Below are 26,444 nucleotides of genomic sequence, written 5' to 3'. Positions count from 1 at the left end.
AAAATAACATACTAAAATAACAACTTTTCAAACACCCATGTTGTCTATCCAACCCAACATTTTAACAATAAACTCTTATTTTTAGTTTAGAAATTATTTGAGATCCTCAAATAGAATGTAGGAGTGTATAGGATTTCAAAAATGAGTTTATAGAATTACTCATTAATTTTCACTAAAATCTCCCAAATTTTTAATGGGATGTTCACGAGATAAATTCACCTTTATGTCCTCGCTTTATATCTATTCACGTTCTTTTCATGGGTCTCATATTCTTTTCATAGTAAAAATTATAAATTTATCCAATAATTATAAATACATAAATAAATAACACTTTGTTTTATAAAATGAATATTTTAAATTTATTATTTATTTTATAAAATAAAATATAATTTATTTTTATGTTGATAGATGTTCGATTTTGATCCCGACTATGGCTCTGTTTGGTAGGGTTGTAGAAAAGTAATTATAGATTATAACTTAACAGATTATAGCTTATAGCTGTAAACATAAGCTGTTAATCTGTTTGGTGCAGCTATGAGATTATGAATTTAAGCAGCAGAATAATGTTTGGTTAATAAGATGTAAAATAACTTTTTGTTATGTAATTGTCCTTTTTGTTCTTATATGATATAAAAATGATTATTTTGTCATTTTTTTTTCAGTTTTAATTTTTTAAAAAATTATTTCATTAATAAAAGTTAATATAATTAGTATTACAAAATTATTATTTTCATTTCTTCATTATAAATTAATTAGTATAAAATTATTTCATTTTTTCATTATAAATTAATTAGTGCCAATTAATGGCTTATTTTCATTTTTTCATTATAAATTATTATTTTCACTTTTTCATTATAAATCAATTAGTATAAAATTATTTCATTATTAATTAATTAGTGTCAATTAATGGCTTATTTTCATTATAAATATTTTTTTCATTTTTTCATTATAAATCAATTAGTATAAAATTATTTCATTATAATTTAATTAGTCTCAATTAATGGCTTATTTTCATTTGTTCATTATAAATTATTTTTTTCATTTTTTTATTATAAATCAATTAGTATAAAATTATTTCATTATAAATTAATAAGTGGCAATTAATGGCTTTTTGTAATCAATTAATACTAAAATTATTAATTAGTATTAATTAATATAAAATTTATTTTAGTAATGGCACACTTGTCATAGCTTGAAACTATGAGGGGCATTTAAGTCATTTTACCTCTCAAATGGCAGCTGCGCGCTTAAACTGTTTGGAAAAGCTTCTCCCGTCTCACTTAAAGAAAAAACTAATTTTTGACTTAAAAAAAATTATAATATAAACTAAACATACTAAAATAACTTAAATAAAATTAAAAACTAAAATAAATTGGGAGCTTATCCGGCTATTCCCGTCACTCTCTCTCTACCATTCATCTGCAACACCCTAGAGACAGAGAGAGTTATTTTTTATGGGTTTGTAGGGAAGGTTGAAAGTTAGGGATTGTTTGAGGTGGGTACATTTTTTGTCTTTTTAGATTAAAATGTTGAACGAAAAAATATGAATGTTTTGGTTAATTGTTTGATTTTTTATGAAAAAATATGTATTAAAAAATTAGTATTGAAAATTGTGCATTCATAATTTTTGACTTTTAATAAATAGGAATAATTTTTTAAGCGTAATTTTTAACTTTTTTTACACTTGGCCTTATTGCTGCAGAAGAACTGGTATTTTGGGTTTGGATTTATATATACTAGCGGTTGGGCACACACGATGTGTGTGCAAATTAAATAAATAGGAATAAAAGAAAATAATAATGAAGTTAATATTATAATGTGTACTTAGCTTAAGTGGTATGAGTCCTCATACTTAAACCCATGGTCCATGGTCATGGGTTCAAGCCTTGCCCATCTCTTTGTTTTTTTTTTTTTTAAATAAAAAACACTGCCACATGGCATGAGGAGAGTGAAGCAAGCTTCAGGACACCATATTATGTGTTCACTTTATAATAGTACTAGTGGTGTGGCACATGCGATGCATGTGCAATTCAGATAAATAAGCATAAAAACAAATAATAAAGAAATTAATGCAATAACATGTATATTGTCTAAATGGTAAGAGTGTTCTTAATGAAACCCAAGGTCTTGGGTTCAAATCTTATTCATGCCTTTGAATAACATTTTTTTATTTTAGGATAGAAAAATCTTATTCATGCCTTTGAATAACATTTTTTTATTTTAGGATAGAAAAATTTGCCACGTGGCAGAAGGAGAAGCTACCACACTATTAGACACCAAGTCATGTGCTCACATATATAATAGTATAGATATATATATATATTAATAAGTTTTTCTTGATTTGGGAAATTCACGATGCTCTCAATCGGAGCTCTGAGAACCGTCTGTGATAGGTGAGTCATCTCAATGAAGCTCTCGAATTTATTTTTTTCCATGTTTGTTCGATTTCCCCTTTGGTATTAACATGTTAATTATATATATGTAGATTTGAAATTTTGGCTTGCTCTTTATCTCTTGATTTATTGCTTGCCATATTACAACTTTGAAATTTGTTGTCTTTGTGCCGATGCAAAGAGATTGCTTTCATTTAATTCTGATATGATTTTTAAATCCAAAGTCTGCTTTTAAAAATCCAATAACCTTGTTAAAGATACAATTATGATCTGGAATGGAATGTGCTAGAAGATTAACTAGGAATAGGAACTTGGAACATGGGCTTCACTCACTCCCATTACCTATTTGATGTGATTTAGAATTTTAAGCTATGAGTTACTGAGAGGGGGTTTATGTGGTTGTACAGTGTACATGTATGTGGTGTCCTTTTGATGCATATTACTCATTCCATGACCTCCTCTTCACCCCCTGTGTTGGGTAATTGAATTTTGTACCATGTCACTGATATGGGAGTGAAAAATGGTTTGAGGATTCCGAAACAGTGGGAGGTCTAAGATTGTACTTAAGAGTAAATTAACAACCGATTGATGTTTCAATGAAAATTCTCTATAATTCTTTGAAATATGACAGGTTCTTATAGTTTATACAACTTTGGAGAGTGACTTGAGCACTTATTCCACAGAACAATGTTAGCTAGTTACATATCTAATAATGGTTCTAAATCAATCTTGAACTTGTTGGTGTTGATGTTGATGTTGCTGCTTTTGTTGTGGATTTAGGGTTTTTTCCTTGTAAGGCTTTTGTTGTTTTTCATATTAGTGATGTGAGTTTTCCATTTCTTAGTTGTATTTTCCTCTCTCATCAGTTCTCACTCTCTACCAAACCTATGGATTTTTTTGCATATATATGCTTAGCATAGAAGTCGTATAACATTTGCTAGAATGCTTGTCTAAAGGATAAAAACACTATTGACATTGCTCTTTAAAGGCTAATGGCTCACTTGGCTACATATGTATGCCACCATAACCTGTTGAAAGTATGCGAAGCTGTATATTGCTTCGATTATTCCTGCAAATGGTTGGATTAACATATGGACTTTGGTTCTACTACTGTCACCCTTATGTCATAACTAGTTTGCACAGTGTTTTAAAAAGCGCGCTTAGGCGCACGCCTAAGCTCGAGGCGCAGCCTTGCGCCTCGAATAGGTCGAGGCGAGGCGCAAGAGGCAAGGCGCAGCTTAGGCGCTGAGGGGAGGGCTTTTTTTTGAGGCGCGAGGCGCGGGCTTCATGGGCTTTACCTTTTTTCTTTTTTCTTTTTTTGAAAAAAAAATAAAAAAAGTGCTTTTTTTGTGGGCATGCCTATAGGGATTCAAAATTTTTCAATATAAAATGACTAAATGTGGTCAAAAGAGAGCAAAAAGTGATACCTATTATATAATATATAATATACTTATATATAATATATAATATATAATTGATTCATATATATATATATATAATATTATATAATACCTATAATATCTATTATATAATATATAATATACTTATATAATATATAAAATATAATATATACTTATTTATAGTAATAAAAAAAATAAACACATGTATGTAAAATAAAATAAAAAAAAATTAATTAAAACACATTATGTAAAAAATATAATAAATAAATAAAATAATATATATATTAAAAAAATTAATTATTTTTTTTCTTCTTCTCTTCTCTTCTTATTAAAAAAATTAATAATATACATATTAAATACTTTTTATGTTGAAAATTGTGTTATATTAATATTTTGCTTAACTTTTAGAACTTGCGCCTCGCTTTGGTGAGGCGCGCGCCTCGCCTCGCGCCTCGGCGCTCAGGCTCCAGGTGACCTTGGCGCCTCGATGCGCCTAGGGCTTTTTAAAACACTGAGTTTGCATATACCAATAGTGTCATTCAATTCTTTGATATGTACTAATCACTTACATCATGTAAAGTACGTTGAAGCCGTATGGCATTCCCAGCATTTAATTGTAGATTTTCATGGTATAAGGTCACTTGTACACTATAAAGATATTATGGCCTCCAAATATAACTAGTTACTTAGTTGCAAAGGTAAAGCATGAGCTTGACTTTGCAAAGGTAAAGCATGAGCTTGATCTCTAAGAGGCAAGCCACCATAGCGCCAGACCCTAGCATTTACTTAAAGAAACAAGGCACTATGGTACCAAATCATAATGAACATTGGTATATAGATCTCCAGTGGCGAGCCTTGACGGCATCACAACATCTCTATTGATTGATATCTCCACGGGTAGCCATCATAGTGCCACCATATCTCCATAGATTGATTATTGAGTTTATGAGCCTAACTTAATTGGGGGCACATAAACCGTCAAGACTGCTATCTCCAACACGATAGTCATGAGCCTAGCCTAAGCGGGGGCACATGAACTACCAAGATTTCCATGCTAGCAATCTTCTACATTCATGAGCCTAGTTTAAATGGGGCACACAAACTATTAGGATCGCCATGATAGTAATCTCCCACCAAGCCATGATCCCTCTAGGCCTTGTTTCTTTCAAAAGTGATCGACTAATACGCTTGGCACTTTGCTTGCAAGTCGCTCACTCTGGAAAAAAGTAACAAACATACTACCTTAGCTCTCCCCTATGCATCTTCCATCTTGGATCTCAAACCATGAATCCCTGCCATTAGTACCTCCCATTGGTGAGCCATAGTGGTGTGTTTTGTAAACTAAACCTTTTCTTGTCATGCTAGGAGAGAGATGATCAATGAGAAGATGAAGATTCTGCAAGACTTGATCCCAGGATGTAACAAGGTATGTGATATTTTGTTGTTGATTTTAATTTTTATGGTTAAATAATTGTAGAAAATCTAAAAAACTCTTGACCAAAAATAGAAAACCATTTGTTGGAAATCTACAAGTATAGTTCAACTTTAATTTTGCCTTGCCATTGTATTCTTCTTGTGTATCCACATAATTTTTATTTGATTAGGTTATTGGGAAAGAACTCATAATTAATTACATGCAGTTACTACAACATCAGGTTGAGGTAACTATATTTATCTCGACATTGTTTATTGTCATTTTATGTCATTCACAGTGGTCCCACTGTAGAAGCTGATTCTTTTTTCCTTTTTTTTTTAATCACCCTAACTTGAATTTGATAGTTCTTGTCAATGAAGCGTGATGAAATTACTATGCTTATGTTTTAAAATTAGTATTGTTTTTATGCCTTACTATAATGCTTATGTTTTTAACTCATTGTTATAGAAACTACTACTTGTCATTGGAAAACTGATAGAAGCTGTTGTTGCAAAAGGTGGTGATTCTGTTCATTATGGAAGAGGGTTCAATTTGGTCAAAGGAGGAACTACTGCTAAGCAGTAACCTGATTCCTTATGATATTATATCTGAAGTCTAGGTTAAAGATAGATTTTTTCCAATAGGTCTTTTAGGAGGTGTTGCCATTGAGCACCTTGTATCAAATTAGCTCTTCCGTACTTGCTTGCTTGAAGTTTGATAGCTTCATTTAATTGCTTATTTTCTGGAAGTTGGAACATATGTTAGTTTGCATCATGCAGATACCTAAAAGCAAAACTACCAACTCTTTAGAGAAGGATATTGAAATTCCTTATTACTAATTTGTGAATATTAACTCTTATTTTTTAAAGATAGTTTCTGTGTGTCCAACCTTTGATGAAATGATATCCTTAGAATCCAATAATATCTTTGGAGTTTCTGTCCTGTTCTGAACTCCCTCCCTGGGTAAGAAGAGAAGAGAAAGCGTCTAAAAAGGGAAAATGACCATAGTGTTTGATTCTTGGATGGCCTATTTTCTTTTTAATAAGCTTCTCCTTAGATGGCTTCTCACCCATATTTCAGTTGGTCCGGAGACTTCTGGAGCAAACTTCTTGTGCATTACTAAATGCGTAGTGGTTGCATCTTGTGCAATCTAAAAGGCGAGAAATTTTTCTGTGCCAATAGGGTACCATGTGACACTACATTTCACTAATCACAAATGTATATGTCCACTATTGTTCCTCAAACACTCAACATAAATATAGTGGACCCTACTGTCAAAGCCAATTACAATAATAGAATGTACCACATGGCATGTATCCCGTCCGCATACAAAAATTTCTCCTAAAAGGCATGTAGTTTCTTATGTATTAAAATATTTTCTTTACATTGATGCTTGATATATTTAGAAGCTTCTTGTAACAAGTCTCAAACCTCCATTCTCAAATGAATCTCACTTGAGCATTGTAATTGCTATACTATTTGAAGTGTGACCTAAACTATGTTCATGATCATTTACAATGTTGATGGAATCTACTCAGTAAAGTATTCCATACTTGTCATCAATTCTTTTAGATTCTCTACGCACTTGATGGCACTTGATGGCAATTTTTTCAACGTAAGTTGACATTTTATCATATTTTCTAACCACTCTAAATTAATAGTTTGCAGAAAGGCATGGATGGTTAGTATAAATGACCTAAAAAAGAATTATCAAAATGCAGAAACATCACTTGAGTATTGTGTTTTGCGAACAATAAATTTACCTTTTTGGCCCTAAAATTTGTAAAATGGTAGGTCATTTATGTTTCTAATAAAAAAGAGTATACAAGTGATCAACTTAAATAATCTAATTAATTTACATTTTTTTCCACAATCTTTTCATTTCAACATTTGACCCGTGCCTTGCATGGGCCTTTTTTATACTAGTATATTATAATATTATAAGTGAACCATGATTCGCATAAGTAGTTGTAGAATTTAGATTGTAGAATACCAAACCTATCCGATATCTTGCTTTTTTTTTTTCATAAGGATTTATATATATATATATATATTGTGGTTTTTCTTCCAACTTCTATATATTTTCAACTTAATTTGTTTATTTATTTTTCTTTCTTTGTTATGATTACACAATTTGAGATGTGATTTTAGAATTTTAGTTATTTTTTCATAATTTTACGGTCGAACAGTTTCAATACTTGTGTTTGTTCTTCTGCTCACGAGAGATTATGTTTCAGATGGGACCAAATCAAAGATCTGAGAAGATCCTCTCTACTCTCCAATCCAAGAAAAATTCTTCTTAGAGGAAGGTATCAAAACCTTTTCCCAAGCAAATCTTTCAGAATTTAACTGCGAAGAATTATTCCAGACTGAGCTACTCCCTGCAGAAAAAAGAGATGATGAACCACTTGATGATCGACTCCCTCTCTTTGTGGGCTTGAGCAAAACCTGGAATTTTTGTGTTTTGGAATTAATTTTGGGTTGATTTGTAGGGGTGGTTTTATGTCAGAAATTATAAAGTTAATTTCAGAACTGAATTGATGTATATGAAATGAACTATTTCCATGGATTGTGGGTGCTTGATGCCACTGTGACAAAAAATTATATGAGAAATACTAGAGGGAAGGGATCACTAAGGCCTGTTTGATTTCAGAACATAAAGGATGGGATTAGATATTATATGTTGTGGGGTTCATTTATCCCATGTTTGCAATTGTTTTTTTGAAGAGGATATAATATACAATGGGATTGTATATCTTTTAAAATTGGAGGATATACAATACCACCATCCCCCATTATATCATATCCCCTAGGATGGGATATGATTTAAAATGTTCAATTTACCCTCTAGTCTATCTAATTTTTTGAATTTAATATAATATAATTTTTTTATTATTATCAGATTAACATTAATATAATATAATTTCTTTTTTGTTTGGAAAAATTATTGAATTTAATATGAATCTTTAATTATAAAAAATAATATGAATTTTTAATTTATTTATTTGCATTAGTTTTGAATTTTGAATTTGTTTGTTTGCATTAGTTCCAATATGGGTATTTAAAATATATTATGAGGACAATCTTGGAAATTACTTGTTTATATCCCACGATATATTTTGTAAAATAAATGTAGATAATATATATCTAGTTTTATATAAAAGTTACAAAACATGAATTGGGAGATATATTATACAATACATATATCTTATTCATTATATATTTTGATTAAATTTCACATCATATTATATTTTTTATTTTATATCCAGTGAAACAAACATGGCTTAATTTTCTCCTTGCTTAAACCAGGTACACAGTTATAAAGTTTAAGGCTCAAATCCATTTGGAGTGGCTTTTTAAGGATAGAGAAGCCCAAACGTGGATTTGGGTTTTACTAGCTGATTAGGCCCATTTGTAATTCCCATAGGTGGCCCATTTTGGTTTGATCTCCCTAACACCCAAAGTATGGGTAATGAGTGTCATTTTGGGAAGACATCAAAAACGCCACGTTTTTAGCTTGTGAAGAAAAACGCCAGCAGTCGAAAACGTCGGGACTTGCATTTGGGAAGTGACAAAAAAGCTACGTTGTGAAATTACCTAAATACCCTCCATGTTAACAAATTACTTAAAATTCTAAAGTTTGGCAAGGGTATGTTGGTCATTTTATTTTGATTTAATACCATAAATAAATATTAAATCAAAAATCAAAAAAGTCATCTTTTTACTAACTTCCCAAATCACCTCCAAAAAAGCCAAAAAATTTGGTAAAAAGCCAAAAGCCAGCTTTTTACCAACTTTCCAAAACACCCCAAAAAAATAAAATAAAAAAAGGAGTTACTTTAATTATTTGAATTTGTAAATTGTATAAAAAAAAAATTTCAAATTCTAAGAAAAATCAGTATAATTTACAAGGAAAAAAAAAAGAAAAAAGATTGTGATGAATTTTTGGTTGGTTGAGTACCATTGATGTATGTAACAGATGTCATTAAATGCACGTACAACAATATTGTCAATCAAAGTCTATAATTAATATTAATGAGTTGTTGATGAGTATCATCAAAGCCTTGAGCTCTCATATTTTATAACACACTGTCACCAGGTTTTTGTATATTTAATTATGCATTGTTTGCCAACATAGTTGATGTGTCTGTCTTAGATTGGCTCCCACAACCCTGTGTCTTTAAGAAATAAATGACACTGGCCATATTGTCACTCAAAAATTAAACTAAAAGTACTAAAGTCTTACTTTTTAACCGATAATAATCAGTAACAATTGATCATAAAATAATTTTTAGTAAGCCATAGAGAAGGCTGACTTTCAAAATCAAACAAATTCAACAATCAAGGGTTTGTAAGGTCTATCGTGAGTTTTTTAAAGTGCTCATGTGTATATATTTTTGGGTAAGTAATGCTCAGTATATATTATTAATGAAAAATATTAGATTGATTTAATATATATATATATATATATTTTTATAGAAAAAATGTTATATTACATAAATAAATTCATACACAACATAAAATGTCCAAGTAGACTCAACATACATTACAAAAGTATAATTATTCAGTACAGCATGGACATATGGTATTTTATAATATTATGATTGATGGAGAAGGTAAATAGGTGGAGTATTGTATTGGGTGATTGAGGAATGTGAGGGGATATATTGAGAGATAATTGGTTAGGAAGTACAAACACGTGGTACTTCGGAAATATTTAATAATTTCCCATTACAAAATCATAAAATTATTGGAAGAAATTTTTGGCCTTCCCAAAATAATCAATTTATATTGTCTAATTTTAACCATTTATGTAATACATATCATGTGTATTATAGTATGACCATCAATTTATTAAATGAAAAACTTACATAAATATTCATAAACCAAATTATGGGATTTATAATTTTACCGCATTATTCAACCCAATCAGCTGTTAACTTCTAAAACTCTGAATATTGATAGTTTCGTTTCAATTATTTAAACCGTTCATTTATTAGATCATTTGTGCATATTATTTACACAAAATTAAGTTAATCGAATAATCCAAAACTTATTCAATTTATCTTTAAAAAAAATAATAACTTAGACAAGAATTCTTATATGATTTATAATGTTACCTCATCAATTCACACTGTTTATCCATTCACACGAATTCTATTCCTACATGAAGTCAAATAGGTTGTTTGGGAAGTACACATTAACTATATATATACAGACAATTGTATTACCATTCCTTCTCACTACTCTCTTCATACGTAAAATTCTATTTCCCTCACCAATTCATTGTCTCTTCATACGTAGAATTCTATTTCCCTCACCAATTCATTGTCCAAGAAGAGAAAGAAAAGGTGATAGAACTCATCATGACAATCCCACTCGGCTTTAAGTTTTTTCCGTCTGATCAAGAGTTAATTCATTATCTTCTCCAAAAATCGACCGCAAGACCTTTGCCTTGTGACAATGTGATTAAGGACTATGACCTTTACGGCGAAAAAGAGCCTTCGACGATATTTGATGGAGCAGAAGCGAATATTCATTATATTTTTACTATATTGAAGAAGAAGACTAAAAAGGGTGCCCGGGTTGATCGAACGGCTGGGACAGGAACGTGGAAAGGCGTCGATGCAAGCAAGTCTATATATGATGGCAATCGGAGACTGATAGGGTCTAAGAAAAACTTTGTATACTTGACAAATTCTAAGACCAAAGGAGGATGGAATATGGTAGAATACAATCTAGATGGCATAGCAGAGAAACATGCACTCAAACTTGGAAAGGTAATTATTTTTTTTCCTCTAACCCTAATATGCATGCATGCACTACGTAATATATATTGTAAAGATTTATATGACTTTGTTGGTTTCAATTTTATTTTATTCGGTTGTGTTTTTTTATTTGTTGTTTATGTTTCGATCGGTTGTAATAGTGTTGGTGGATCTCGGTGGAGTCCTGCCTTAGTTGTTAAACATGAAGAAACGACAATTATCTCTCAATTTTGTAACCTAAGGATGAATTAAAAATTGTGCGTTAAATACATTCTTTTTTCTTTTCTTTTTTTTTTTTTTTTTGTGTGTCAAAACACTCACAACTATCAAATAGGAACAAAAATTTTGAAATACAATCTAACAATTGTGAATTTTTCAAGAGAATGAGATAAAGAGATTTGTATATTACTTCAATGGATTTGCAGAAACGTATTGTGATAATGGTGGATGGCCGTTGTACAGTTCCTAGGGGGAATGAGAGTTGTAGTTTAGCCAGACTTATTAAGCTCAAGAGACTTTTCTATTGGATGTCCCATTTTGATTTAAATTCTTTTTTTCTTTAATCTAACTTTTGGTCATCTTCTTGACTTGTTTTTATGATTATGATTGTTATTATTATTATTATTATTTGTGTAAATTTTCCAAATGTATTGATTAAATTCCCGTGCTAAGCATATGTGTGAATTGCCGTCTTTATGATTGCGATGTATCATTTATGTTTATATTAATTGGTATCATACATGGTGTAAAAATATACAACTACATGACCTATTAATTTAACCAAGTTTAATTAAACACTCAAGTGGAGTCAAGTTAAACAACACTTGCACTTTCTAATTTCTGTAAAAAATGTAAATAAGAATTTGGTTAGATTAGTTCAATCAAATTTAGTTTCTAATTTTGTTTTCTTAAAAAAAAAATTATATAAATTGAATATCGATTTAAATCACTTGTTCATTCTGTGCAGGTCACAGATTATGTTATTTGCCGCGTCACAAAAAATGCAATTAGCAAAAATCGAATCAGGGAAGAGGGTCAAGTAATGTTGCGAATGCCAGAACAAGAAGAAATGGAAGGAGGTCCACCAATATCAAAAGAAATTAATAATACGACTATTAGGTCAACAAGTGGAGCATATCAAGTGGTGGAGTATCTAGACAACAGAGCATACATGGATACTGGATCAGCAATGGTATCAACAATGGCAATGTTGCCAGCACCCCAACAAATAGAAGGAGGTCCAACAATGGTAGTACCAAGTTCTCAAGGAATTAACAATACATTTAGTGACGCATATCAAGTGGAGGAACATCTAGCCAACAGTGCATATGCCGATATTGGATCAGCAACGGCCCAATTAGCATCATATCAAGAAATGAAAGAAGGTCCACCAATATCACAAGAAAATAACCGTATGATTATTGGCTCAACAAGCGGAACATATCAAGCGGAGGAGCATGCACATACTGGTACCGAATCAATAATGGCACAATTGCCATCATCATCAACACCACCTCTTAGCAATGCACCTCAACCGTCAATGGATATGAATATGATGATGGGATTCGGAAGAACATTCGACTTAGACATTGACATGTTTTTGGCTAATGCACTAGAACCATCATCGGGTATGATGATGGGATTCGGTAGTGCATTCAACCAAGAAGACATTGACTCGTTTTTGGCTTACTAATCTTGTTTTAAGAATGTCCGAATTTAAGATTTGTTTAAAATATTCTTTACAGTTGAATTATTATTATTATTGTTATTATTTTTTTGAAGAGTTGAATTACTTGTGTAAGATAACAACACACCCTTTCACTCTATACTGGCCATGTGATTAGGCCAGTTTATAACATGTATCTAGGCATTCTTCCTCATACTAGCATATCATTCTCGATTTCAAAATAAAATTGACAATCTTGAAAAATTATTTGACATAATCTGTGGTATACTTGACCAATAAAAATTTGTAAAACACATTAAGCAAGCTTTCAACTACTTAATAAAGAGAGATTTGGACCCGGTGGCACAATTTGGAGGGAATAAGCCGTGAGCTAGGAAAGAGAATGGGATCCACACATATGAACGACATTACCATGCCACAAAGGAAGAGAACTCTTGGCCCTACCACTCCTAATAGGAAAGAGAATACTGAATGGTAGAAATTTTGATCTTACGTATAGAAAAAAGAATACAACGTTAACAATTGCAGAAGCAATATCACATGTAATGTAACCTGCTAAATCATAGATGCCATTTAGAATGTTACACAGCAATGACAATATAAAAGGAAGGTCAAAAATGTGAAACGTTGTCCTGTCTGCACAACAGCCACAAAGCATGCTTTCCCAATTCAAAGGATAGCGCATGAGCATGAATTCTGCTTATGATTCTTCTCCTGGTTCTTGTCTGCATTGTGTACCCAAAATGAGAGCAGAAAAATTAATATTGTAATGGCAAATTTTAGAAACTCTAATGGTTGCCATAGAAACAGATACTTCAAACAAAAAAGTAACAGTTGTGACAATACAATGAGTAGACATATAATAAAATCCATTTTCAAAATTAAAAGATTTCACTACAATGCAGGAGACAATTGACTCAAAAATTCATAGGCTACATGTATTTCCTTGCACTATTCCAGACGGTTTCACAATTACAAGCTTCGTAAATTAAATGGTAACAATACTCTGTTCTGTTAAAGCCATTGAAAACTCTACCTCTAGAAATCTCTGAGCACATAAATAGACTCATTAGGATAGTAAAGATAAATGCTTAGTTAGTCATGCCAGAGGGTCACAAGTTACATTGACACTCGTGTAAAAACAAATAGTTAGCAGCATCTTAATGTAACAAACTTCTTGATCCATGCTTATAGGCATAACATAACTATTCTATGAGATTAGTATTTCTATCCTAACAAGTCTAATTAGAAGAGATAATATAAAGAATATGACGAAAATTTGAAGTCATTAGATTGAGTAATGCATGCATGTTTATCATCTTTGAAGTATGGGTTCCAAAATGAAGATCCTTAAAAGAATTAAATGGGGTGAATTACACTAACGGTCCCTATAGTTTGAAACTTGTATCATTTTGATCCCGACTTTTCAATTATGGCACATTTGAACTTAAATTTTGAATCTTGTTCCAAATAAGGACAATTGAATATACTATTGGATTTTTCAAGGACAAAATTGTTAATTTGATAAAATATAAATTAATTTGACAAAAATAAATGTTAAAAAATTATTTTTGAATTTTTAAAAATTATTTCTACCTACTAAAGATAAAATTATATAAAATCGATAAATCTTTTAGAAATTTATTTCTTTTTTTTTACCAAATTAATTTTTATTATGTATTTGGATGATGATCATGTAAAATTAATTTTTTAAAATTAATCATGTAATTTTTATTAATTTTACATAATTTTATTTTTGTCAAATTAGTTTATATTTTATCAAACTGACGATTTTGCCCTTGAAATTAAGCAATTGTATGTTAATTGTCCTTATTTGGAACAACATTCAAAATTCAGGGTCAAATGTGTCATAATTGAAAAGTTAAGGACTAAAGTGACAGAAGCCCTAAACTATAGGGACTGTTAGTGTAATTTGCCGAATTAAATATTATTTGATAACTTTATATTAGATTGAAAATTAATTCATGCTAATTCTCAGGGTAAAGCTATCCAATAATTGAAACCAGGTACTAGTTCTCACTAAGGTCCCTCACTAAAAATTACTAGTAACTTCACAGTTATGTTATGCCTATAAGTAACTTCACAGTTATCTTTTAGACATTTATTTCTTTTTTTTTACCAAATTAATTTTTATTATGTATTTGGATGATGATCATGTAAAATTAATTTTTTAAAATTAATCATGTAATTTTTATTAATTTTTATCAATTTTACATAATTTTATTTTTGTCAAATTAGTTTATATTTTATCAAACTGACGATTTTGCCCTTGAAATTAAGCAATTGTATGTTAATTGTCCTTATTTGAAACAAGATTCAAAATTCAGGGTCAAATATGTCATAATTGAAAAGTTAAGGACTAAAGTGACAGAAGCCCTAAACTATAGGGACTGTTAGTGTAATTTGTCCAATTAAATATTATCTGATAACTTTATATTAGACTGAAAATTAATTCATGCTAATTCTCAGGGTAAAGCTGTCCAATAATTGAAACCAGGTACTAGTTCTCACTAAGGTCCCTCACTAAAAACTACTAGCAACTTCACAGTTATGTTATGCCTATAAGCTGTCCAATACCCCTGAGTCTGCACCTGCAAATGATAGAAATAGGATACCCAAAATAAAGAGGCATTTCTTGCTGCTATACTCTCGAAAGTCAAAACTTGATAGAATTAACCCTGAAAATTTTCTTAAATCTAAAATTCTACATGAAATATATATATATATAAATCTCAGGGAAAAGAAACTAAAGCAAACCTGTCTTCTTTTTTGGGACAGGAGGCTGCACCACAACATGCATAGTACTAACGCCACCAGGAAGGTCACCAAAATGTACTCTGGATTCTGCCAGCGTCTTGCCATTCTCCAAAACTTTGCCAGCATGTATGAGTTTTATATCACTTACTGACTTGGGTACAACTGATTTATCTGTTAAACAGAAGGCCACTTTAGAACTGAACCATTTAGCATCGAAAGTCAAAAATACAAAGTGGGTGTCAAAAACGAGTTAACATGCCTGTGAACATGTGATGCACCCACACTCGGACATGCATATGCATAGAGTGTATAAACATTTCACAAACGAATGCATTACTTGCTAACGGAAGTCCATGGATGTGATTTGTAAAACAGTTCAATGAGTTCATCAACAGATATCCTTGGAAAGATGTCCAAATAAAGCAAGAATCATAAGGTCCAGCAACATATACACCCATGGAAGAGATAGAAGGAATTACAATCTATAAATTGAATGAAAATTCTTCTCTAGTACAAAAGAATAGAAAAAAAAAAAAAAAAAAAAAAAAGGAGAGAAGAAAAAAACAAAATGAAATCAAAGATCAATAACGCAACAGATCAAATTTCAACCTTCTCAGGTTATAATCAAATTTTCCTTCCTCTTCCCCAAAGATTATGCGTTGAATACATTGTAGAACCTAAAAACTCATACAATACTGCACTTCCATGTTACAAGACACTAACTCCAATGGCACTTTATAATTTTAAAATTTTGCCAAAACATCAATATTATCCGATAAGTATCGCAAGGTAAATCAAATAACACTCGAACTAAAGATTGTTCATACTTTATTCTAACTAACTATTTTCTTGTCTAATAAAATGGAAACAAACTTTTATCAGTCTGGTGTGAGCTTTATGGGCGGGTTACACCTCCCAGAAGGAAGACATTTTTCTTAGGCCCCTTCCCCCTGCCACCCACCCACATGCATGCCAAGAGAGACGGTCTAAACGAAGTGGGTTTCAATTGGTAAACCTCTGCCAATTGACAGCTTTTACCTGGACTACAAACGTCTTCCTAAAATGCATGAGAAAGAAACGGAATAAATAGAAAGATAACTTGAGTTGAAGTTTAGAAATATGGAGATTTATGTCCAACTTTCATGGACAACTTTTTTAAACCCATTTCATCTAGGTTTTTCTATTCTTCAGCATATTTATTTAAGTGGGCAAATGAGCAATCATCTTGAACAATCCAAGGATAAACACATTTACGTGATCAATGAAGGATTAAAATGACTCCTCAACTATAGAAGCAACCAAAATAAACATTCCTAATTTTCTTATTATAAACCTATAAGCCCAAAAGTACAAACTCATGAATGGGATAGAAACCAAAAAAAAAAACAAAAACCAAAAAGAAATGTGAAAACTCCATAAAAGCATCAGATGTACAGAAACAAAAAAGGCAAACTCAAAACTCTACAAAAGCATAAGATGTACATAAACCAAAAAGGAAAGTCAAAACACCTGCTATGAAAGAAAACAAATGTTGCAGTTCAATCATACGCTAATACAAAGAAACTAAAAGATTTAAAACTCAAAAAGGGTTTCAGATTCCAAATTTTCCTCTTCAGTCAAATCATGATTCCCATTAGGGTAATCTATTAATCTATGTAGCAGTTTACCCAGCTACATGTTGGTTAACTGATTTGAGAACAAAATTTTCCAATTCTTTTTCATTTTCACTATCCACAAATTATTAATTGTTTTTGCACATAGCAGAACCAAAAAACCAATTGGCATTTCTTATGCAAGGAGTGGGAACAATGGCAATCCTAGTGCTCTGTACAACACCAAGTAGTTTCATCATCTGTTATTTCCATTATCTGTCACAGTTACTGTACTTTTTTAAAAAATCCCCTCATGTTGCCAAATGGCACCATTTTAAAGAAAGAATACTGATCAAATTCATTGGCTAGGCTCAAGGTTGTTAAGATCGCGATCCGGATCGTAGGATCGTACGATCTTACGATCCAATATATACCATTCGATCCGACTCGTATACTGGATCGAGCCGATGACAGGATCGTTGAAGGATCGTTGGGATCGAAAGGATCGTATCGGGATCGCGATTCCATGCGATCCTGATTAATAGGGTTTTTTTTTTGGCAACTTCAAGTCAAACAAAAAATTGGGATAAAAGAAGCTGCGATTAGGGCAAGAGAAATAGGGGAAAGTGAAATTGGATATCAAAGCTTTAGATTTTGTGTAAATAAGTATGCATCTTCTTCAAGTCTTATATATATATATATATATATATATGTTTGCATGAATGGATGTGCTATCCTGGTCAAAGTGAAAGACTTAAAACCATAACTTCAGTTTAAAATATTAAAAATAAAAATAAAAATAAAATATTTAAAATTTAAAAATTAAAAAATATTTAAAATTAAAAAAAATAAAAATAAAAAATTCGTAAACATTTTTAAATATTAAAAAAATAATTTCAAAAAATTTCAAAATTTATAACCAAATAAATTTTCTTTTTTTAAAACTCAACTCATAACTCCACACTTAAATCACAACTCTACACTCAAATCATGATTTTAAAACTAAACTAAAAGGGAGTTTTTTTTTTTACTTCTTTTTTCTTGGTTCTTTGCTACTGCTGCTGCTGCTGCTGCTGCTCCTCCTTTGGTTATTTTTCCTTGAGCTTTGCTGAAAAAATTTCTTTTAATTTCCACAATTTGAAGCACATAGCTAGCATAGTAGCATCACAACACAATGTCAACCTCTGATTCAGGAAAAGGGCGGCAAAGGAAAAATACTGCTGGAGAAAAATTTTCTTTTATTATGTTTTTGACTTCGTTTTTTGAGAAAAAATGCTTGAATGCTTCTTGAATTGCTATAATTTTTTATTTTGGGGGGGTCATTCTATATATATTTTGATAGTATTACTTAGCCATATAAAAATTATTGCGTTTTTTTATCATTTTGGTAGGATCTTACGATCCTCGATCTGATCCTACGATCCAATTCGATAGACACCCAAAACGATCCTGTATAGGATCCCGATCTTAACAACCTTGGCTAGGCTTCATATTAGATACATATATCAAGGTCATTTGTGTGTTCTAAGTTTTTAAGATCAATTTCATGTACAAGTAAGAAATTTTTCATGTCAATAATACTGTCTTGTACCATCTTTCCATAGGTCTCATCTGATTATATAGATGAGGTGACTGTAATAAGAAAATGATTAATGAGCTCGGACAAGGTCATCCAAATCAGCTCTTATTTGATATAAAATTTAATGCCCATGTAAGTTAACAGCACTTTGTTTTGTCAATCAACCACTGCTAGACCAATCTAATGCCAATAGCATGTGGGCCCATAGAGAATGGATCGTAATGCAAAATCTGCAGCATCAAAAATCATATTAATTAAGAATAAAATGCGGATGACATAGTTTAGTGTGGAGCTCAATGAAAACAAAAACAAAAAAAAAAACACACACACACACATCTATAAGAAGTACTAGAACTCCGCCGGGGTTGCTTAACAACTCTGCCGATCCCAAGCCTGGATAAAGGAGGAGGGTTGTGTGTTAGATAGTCAACAGCCAACACGTAATAAAGCCGCTCATATCCTTTATGACATGAAACCTAATACTCCGAATAAATTAAATGCTAGGTCGTTCCCCTTAAGTGACGCGTTGCGCCTGCCTTCGGATGTTTCAAAAAGTGAGCAAGGATCGCTACATCGACGCGTTGGCGCGGTGAAAACTGGGGCAAAGATTTTCCCATTTTCCCGAACAAGCGTGGATAAAGAAGCTAGTCCAAAATTATAGATTTAGGGCAGCCATATGTAATATAGGAACTTCAACTGATAAGACTATGGAATTAGTAGATGTCATGATTAGGATGCGTTAGTATAGTTTGTGTATAAAAAACTAAGTGGATGGCTGAGAAAGCTCGAGAAATAGAGGATACCAGTTTTAAGCTATATTATAGTAGTAAGGATAAACACGGGAATGGTGTAGGAATAATAGTTGCTAAGAATCTTGTAGAAAATGTAATTGCGATCATTAGGAAAAGTAATAGGATTATGTTAAGTAAACTAGTTATTAGAGAGAATATAGTGAACATTATTAGTGCATAAGCTCCCCAAGTAGGATTAGATGATCAAACTAAGAAAGTTTTTTAGGACCAAATGGATGAGGTATTACAGAAGATATTCGTAGGAGAGAACCTCATTTTACGTAGTGATTTCAATGGCCATGTAGGAGTAGATAAATTAGGGTATGAGAAGGTGCACGGTGGGTATGGTTTTGGTTATAGAAATGAGACTAGAGAGAATATTTTAGATTTTGCATTAGCTTCTGACCTAGTGGTGACTAATACTATGTATAAGAAGAGAAAAGAACATTTGATAACCTTCAAGAGTGAGTCAATTAGGAGTCAAATAGATTACTTTCTAGTAAAACAATGAGACTGTCTAAAATGCAGTGATTGTAAGGTGATTCCTGGAGAGAACTTAACGTCTCAACATAGGATTTTGGTACTAGATTTATGCTTTAATGGGCGATAACAAACTCGAAAAGATAGTGGTGTCTCAGGACTAGATGGTGGGGCCTAAAATGTGATAAACTAGACACATTCAAGAACAAAATGGATAAAGAAGGTACTTGAAACTTGGAAAATGATGCTAACATTATGTGGAACTCGATGGCCAACTGTATGAGGAGAATCTCAAGGGAAGTTCTTGGAGAGTCGAAAGGAAAGGGATCCAACTTTAGGGAAACTTGGTGGTGGAGGGAAGAAATCCAAGCGGTAATAAAGATGAAAAAAGAGACCTTTAAAAAGTGGCAAACCGAGGAAAACCTTAAGCGCTATAGATTGACCAATAAGGAGGTCAAAAAAGTAGTGAGAGAGACTAAGTTAAGAGCTTATGATGGCCTATACACTAGCCTAGATAGTGAAGAGGGAAAGAAGAGGATATACAAACTTGTTAAGCTAAGAGAGATGAAACTCAGAGATGTTAATCAGATTAAGTGCATCAAGGGTGAGAACTTTGAGGCGTTGGTGAAAGATGAAGAGATTAAGGAGAGGTGAAAAAACTATTTTGAGAAGTTGTTAAATGAGAAACATGGAGGTAGGTCAAAAGGCGAGGAAGTAGACAGTAATAATGAAAACCACGACTATAGGTTCTATAGTAAGATTAGGAACTTTGAAGTGGAGTTTGCACTTAAGAAGATGAAATTGAATAAGGCTTTAGGACCCGATGATATACCTATTAAAGCGTGAAAATGTTTGGGTTAGAAGGGGGTTGTTTGGTTGGCTAGGCTATTTAGCAAGATTTTGTTAACTATGAAAATGCCAGAGTAGAGGAAGAGTATTTTAGTACCAATATATAAGAATAAAGGAGATGTCCAGAATTGCAAAAACTATAGAAGAATCAAGCTAATGTGACACAAAATGAAAGTGTGGGAGAAAATGATGGAACGTCGATTGCGAGATATAACAGAGGTGTCAGAGAATCAGTTTGGGTTTATGCCTAATAGGTCAACAATGGAAGCCATCTATCTTTTCAGGAGAGTAATAGAAAAATATAAAGAAGAGACAAGAAAAGAGACATTCATATAATTTTTATCGATCTTGAGAAAGTATATGATAGAGTGCCTTGAGATATAATCTGGTGGGTATTAGAGAAAAAAGATTGACAAAAGGTTACATTGATGTGTTTAGGGATATGTATGAAGGTGTGGTGACCACAATTAGATCACATGCTGGAGAGACGAGTGAATTTTCAATTTATGTAGGGTTACACCAAGGATCAACCTTAAGTCCTTATCTTTTCGCTTTAGCTATGGATGAGTTGACGCGCAATATTCAGGATGATGTGCCATGGTGTATGCTTTTTGCAAATGATATCGTTTTATTGGATAAGACTAGAGAAGGAGTTAACACTAAGTTGAAAATTTTAAGAAAAGTACTTGAATCTAAAAGATTTAGAATAAGTAGAACTAAGACATAGTATATAGAGCATAGTTGTCAAATCAAGATTCGTATCGTGAATCGAAATGACCTTGTACCGAATCGCGAATCGAATCGAATCGTGAATCGTAAAGATTCGGTCGCTTTTTAAAAATTACTTTAAAATATATATTTACACATTTAGATGTTAAATATATCTTATAAATATGAAATATTTAAATTTAAATCAATGAAAATGTTATTTTAAGTGATAATCACGTAGTTTAATAGGTAATAAGTTAACAAAGATTCTTATGTAAGATCACTATCTTACTTTTTTTCTTTTTAGATATTTCCTATCAACCATTCTTAATAAAGATAATAACCAAATAGACAAATTATCAATTTTTAAAATAACAATAATTAACAACAATATTGATATTTGGACAATAAGCATACATATTTTTCTAAGTAACAGTGAACACATAATAAGAAAGAATTATTTAGAATATTTTATTTTAAAGCCTAAAACATTTTCAAAGGTATAACTGACCTCACATATGTAATATTCAATTGTATTCAATTTAATAAAATAGCAATAGATAATTTATAGTGTAACTTTAATCTTAAACATCTTTAGAAGATATATTATGATTTTTTAAAGGAGAAAAAAATGAGAAGAAAGGTTAAAAATATATTGGGTCTGACTGAATCTGATTGGATTCTATTAAAAACTTCATGGTCACTAAAATAATAACAAATTATATATATATATATATATATATGTTGGTTATTTTAGTAGTAAACGCTATTAAAAGTTGTATTATGTCATTTTCACTAAAAACATGAAAAAATAAATAGTTAAAAATATGTCGGACACAATAATTTAAAAAATTACATGAATCGCAAAAAGTAAATTGAATCGTGAATTGATTGTGAATCGTGCAATTCACTAGAGATTTACTTCCAAAATAGATTCACCTATAGATTCGTATCGATTTTGCAAAAAATTTGAATCGAATCGCGAATCGCGAATCGTAAAATTCTGATAACAGAGAGATTCACCCATAGATTCGTATCGATTTTGCAAAAATCATGAATAGAATCGTGAATCGAATTGTGAATCGTAAAATTCTAATAACAGAGATATAGAGTGTAATTTTAGAAACAGTCACAATGGAAGCAAATGAGAAGTGAAGATTAAGAACTAAGAACTACTTAAGAGTGAACATTTTCATTATTTAGATTGAAGGGGAGATTGGAGCGGATGTGGTCCACAAAATTAAGGCAGGGTGGCTTAAGTGGAAGAATCCGTCTGTAGTACTGTGCGATAAACGAGTACCCATTAGACTAAGGGTTGGTTTGGGATGTTCTAAAAAAGTGCACTTTTTGACTTATTGGCTTATATGGGTTGGGTTTGGGTTTGGGTTGGGTTTGGGTTGGGTTTGATGTGATGTGTTAGAGAGGTGATGTGATTTAAATAAGATGATGTGACTTAAATAGGATAGTGACTTTTTGACTTTTTGTATTATTTAGTTTATGCCAAACCAACCTTAAAATGGAAGTTCTATAGATACTATTAGACCAGCGATGTTGTATAGGACGGAATGTTAAATAATTAAGAAACGGCATGTAAATAAAATGATTGTTGCTGAGATGAGAATACTAAAGTAGATGTGTGATAAGACTAGAAAAGACAGAATTAGGAATGAGTATATTCAAGAATGAGTAGGAATAGTACCAATAGAAGATAAGTTTAGAAAGAATAGATTGAGATCGTTTAGTCATATAGAATGGAGACCAACAAAAGCAGTAGTGAAAAGATGCGATACAGTGACAGTAAATAGCAATGCTAGGGGAAGAGTTAGACCTGGATTGACGTGAACTAGTGTAGTAAATTAAGATATGAATCTCCTTAATTTGACTAACGAAATGGTCTTGGATAGAATCGAGTGGAGAAGAAGGATTCATGCAGCCAAACCCATTTGATGGGACTTAAGGCTTAGTTTGGTTTGGTTTGGTTTGGTTTGGTTTGGTTTGGTTTATAAGAAGTACTAGAGCTATTCAAACCAGACTGGCTGGTTAAATGATTCAAAACACTGAAATTGAAATCACATTGAGCATAATCTGTAGCACGTGATGCAATAAAATGGCTGAAAGTAAGAAACATATACATGTAAAAAAACCAAACCTTGAGGCCACTCAGCAACAAGCCTTTGCTTAAGAGTAGCAACAGTAGTAGATGGTGCATAGGTGCTATGAGCTATATCTGTTCCATCATAGATCCTAAATTTAAGTTCGATGTGCTCCCCTCCTTGAGCCATGATAGCTCTTCCCCTCCTTCACCAATGCAATGCAATGCAACAAATTGACAACACTTCCAATGAAAGAACTCAGTCCCAGCCTATATACCTGCCCAAGTGTCAAATGAAACCAATATTTTCACTTCACTGTGTCTGGTTAATTGGAAACCATACAAATAGCAATTTCAGATCTTATATTGCTACAAAAGGTTTGTCAAAAAATAACTTAACTTGCAAAAGTTAGTCATGATACACAAATAGAAAATACAATTAAAAAAAAAATGCATATGATGATGGGGCAGAATTGCAGTCCTATCACCTAAAAAAACAAAAAACCATAAGATGGTTTTGACTATCAAAAATGTCATCGCCACATCATTAATTTCTAGTGATTGTGGAAAAATAGAATTTTCCATTACATTTCTTTTACTGATTGGGATTAACAATGGGTGTTTGTAGAAATTGCAAATCATTCTTTGCCTTTCTTGTAATCAATAACCAACCAAAGGGAGCATCAACTGAAAAAAAAACAAAAAAGAAGAAGAAACCAGGGGACCGAAGAAATGCATCCTGTTCAATCCACCAAGGCACTAACCTTGATCAATCCGCCAAAAAATTCGTCACCAGTAAGAAAATGCAACAACTGTACATTTGAATCAACACTTACAGAACCGAGTAAGCACCTCATATGATCCACTAGCTCCCCCCAAAATACTATCCCGTAAGACGTCTCTGCAACACAACACCGAAATTAAGCATCAAAAATCAGAACCATGAAGCCAGAAGAACATTCAAATTTCCCTAGCATCCCTCCGATTCAAAGCGATGATAAAAACTCATAAGCGCACACTCAGATTATCTCAAATCGTGACAGTACTCCAACGATCTTTCCCAAACAAACACACGATTGGAGACAAATGAAACAAACCCTAGCGTTCAGTTTGGTTGCTGAGAAACAAAAGAAAGAAAAGGAGTCAAGATTTCGAATGTCAAATTCATTATGAGTCGAGACCCGAAGTGACTCTGACACCGCACTTGCCTTCTTCAACGATGAGTTGATCACAATTAGAACGATTCTTTCATTTTTACATTTATTTCTCATCAGTTTTCTCAGCAACCAAACATGTGAAAAATCAAGAAAGAAATAAAGAGCACGATATTGATTACCAGATCAAGACGCCATTGATTGAAGATCCGAGAGAGACTTCGAATGATTGATTCAATGTGCCTAGGGTTCGAATTGAACGCAAAGACGAGAGAGAGAGCGAGTGGTTCGGTGTTGTTTTTTTGCTTGTTTCGCACCTATTTCGTTTTTTTTTTTTTTCTTTTTTCAAATCTGTTTACTGTTAATAAAGCGTTAAAATTACGAGAAAATTAATCAGTTTAGCAATATAAATAAATAATTTTTTTAATTAATTAATCTGTTTAGTTATAATTTAAATAATTTTAATTAATTAATCTGTTTAGTTATAATTTAAATAATTTTTTTGATTAATCTGTTTAGTTATAATTTAAATAATTTTTTTAATTAATTAATCTGTTTAGTTATAATTTAAATAATTTTAATTAATTAATCTGTTTAGTTATAATTTAAATAATTTTTTTGATTAATCTGTTTAGTTATAATTTAAATAATTTTTTTAATTAATTAATCTGTTTGGCTGTTAATAATCCTTGCCAAATTTTAGTTTTTGCCCTTAATAGACTTTAATTTTTTTTTTTTTCCCCCTAAAAACACTTCAACATTATCCTCTTGTCAAATCTGACCCCACCTCACTAGTTTTCTTAACACCCTTCCTCAGCCCTCCATCATCTCTTGATGATTTGTTAAGACTCATTTAACCTCTTCTACTAAAGGTATTTGTTAAAAAATAAATAAATAAAGATGATTTCAAAAAAATATTTTAATTGTGATGTAAAGTAATTATAAGTTGAAATGGTTTTAATTATGAAAATTATTCAGTGATTTAGAATTACCAAATAAATATGATCCCGAACAGTAGTTAAAAGTGAAATATTTTAATAAAAAATGAAGTTATAACCCAATACAAATTATATATATTTTCACACACTTTCAAATATCTCTATACTTGTTTTAAATTTATTTATTTATTTATTTATTTTGTTTACATATATGTCAAATTAACCATATTTCATTGAACAGTTGTTAATATTCTCTGATAATTATTCCTTGTGACTATATATAAGAACTAAACTTGGGTATTGAGATTCCCTGTCACACCAAATCCACCTCCAAATCTTCCTTCTTCTTTTTTTCCTCCTCCTGTATAGGAAATGCATGTGCATCTCCTTTTCTCCTTCACAAATAGAGGAATCCACTTATCATATTTTCTTTCAACTTTTTCAAAATAATGTGCTGCATCTATTCCTATGGCTGCTATTGTTTTTGATTTACAGTACTTGTGGACTGCCAAGGAAACAATCAGTAGTAAAAGCAAATTGCAATGTTGTACACACATGGCTAACTTGGAGTAATTCTCATTTCTAAAATCATCTTTTCAAGTTGAAATTTGCTTGTAATCTTGTTAGCTGCAGACTTGGAACTTCCCTTTTTCTCCTTTACAGGTTGAAGTTTGACAGAAAGCAAGATTATATTGAGTTTGTGATTAGAAAATTTTAAAGAAACAATGAAGGGTTGGAGATTGTCACAAGCTTGAACATACTTTTGAAAATATAATATACAGTTGACGAATTTAATACCTTTCTTTATCTAAACTAAAGTT

General features: G+C 31.5%; 2 protein-coding genes across 7 annotated transcripts; one reads left to right on the top strand and one right to left on the bottom strand.

Annotated features, from left to right (window-relative positions):
• The first annotated feature begins 1,364 nt into the window (after positions 1-1,364).
• LOC114317102 (transcription factor BHLH094) lies at positions 1,365-7,772 on the top strand. Of its 3 annotated transcripts, XM_082903917.1 has the most exons (6): positions 1,365-1,495; positions 1,703-1,736; positions 2,311-2,393; positions 5,159-5,219; positions 5,398-5,454; positions 5,676-7,516. In XM_082903917.1, exons 3-6 carry the CDS (start codon positions 2,356-2,358, stop codon positions 5,790-5,792), a joined length of 273 nt encoding a protein of 90 aa, XP_082760043.1. In that variant the 5' UTR covers positions 1,365-1,495; positions 1,703-1,736; positions 2,311-2,355; the 3' UTR covers positions 5,793-7,516. The 3 variants fall into 3 exon arrangements, 1 of the variants encoding a protein (XP_082760043.1); XR_014349946.1 differs by lacking the exons at positions 1,365-1,495; positions 1,703-1,736 and having other exon boundaries at positions 2,305-2,393; positions 7,445-7,772; XR_014349945.1 differs by lacking the exons at positions 1,365-1,495; positions 1,703-1,736; positions 5,398-5,454 and having other exon boundaries at positions 2,305-2,393; positions 7,445-7,772.
• A 5,358-nt stretch (positions 7,773-13,130) lies between these two features.
• On the bottom strand, positions 13,131-25,067 carry LOC114314049 (membrane-anchored ubiquitin-fold protein 3). Of its 4 annotated transcripts, none has more exons than XM_082906232.1 (6): positions 24,868-25,065; positions 24,296-24,432; positions 23,589-23,809; positions 15,700-15,840; positions 15,441-15,611; positions 13,131-13,387 (listed from the first exon to the last, which is right to left on the bottom strand). In XM_082906232.1, exons 3-6 carry the CDS (start codon positions 23,719-23,721, stop codon positions 13,332-13,334), a joined length of 501 nt encoding a protein of 166 aa, XP_082762358.1. In that variant the 5' UTR covers positions 23,722-23,809; positions 24,296-24,432; positions 24,868-25,065; the 3' UTR covers positions 13,131-13,331. The 4 variants fall into 4 exon arrangements, with proteins under 4 accessions (XP_082762358.1, XP_082762359.1, XP_082762360.1 ...); XM_082906233.1 differs by having other exon boundaries at positions 24,368-24,432; positions 24,868-25,032; XM_082906234.1 differs by lacking the exon at positions 15,700-15,840 and having other exon boundaries at positions 24,868-25,067.
• Positions 25,068-26,444: the final 1,377 nt, after the last annotated feature.

This window comes from Camellia sinensis, chromosome 14, assembly GCF_055761805.1.
Source record: "Camellia sinensis isolate YWXY chromosome 14, ASM5576180v1, whole genome shotgun sequence".
In the NCBI taxonomy this organism is placed as follows: domain Eukaryota; kingdom Viridiplantae; phylum Streptophyta; class Magnoliopsida; order Ericales; family Theaceae; genus Camellia; species Camellia sinensis.
This window is presented reverse-complemented; position numbering and strand designations above follow the sequence as displayed.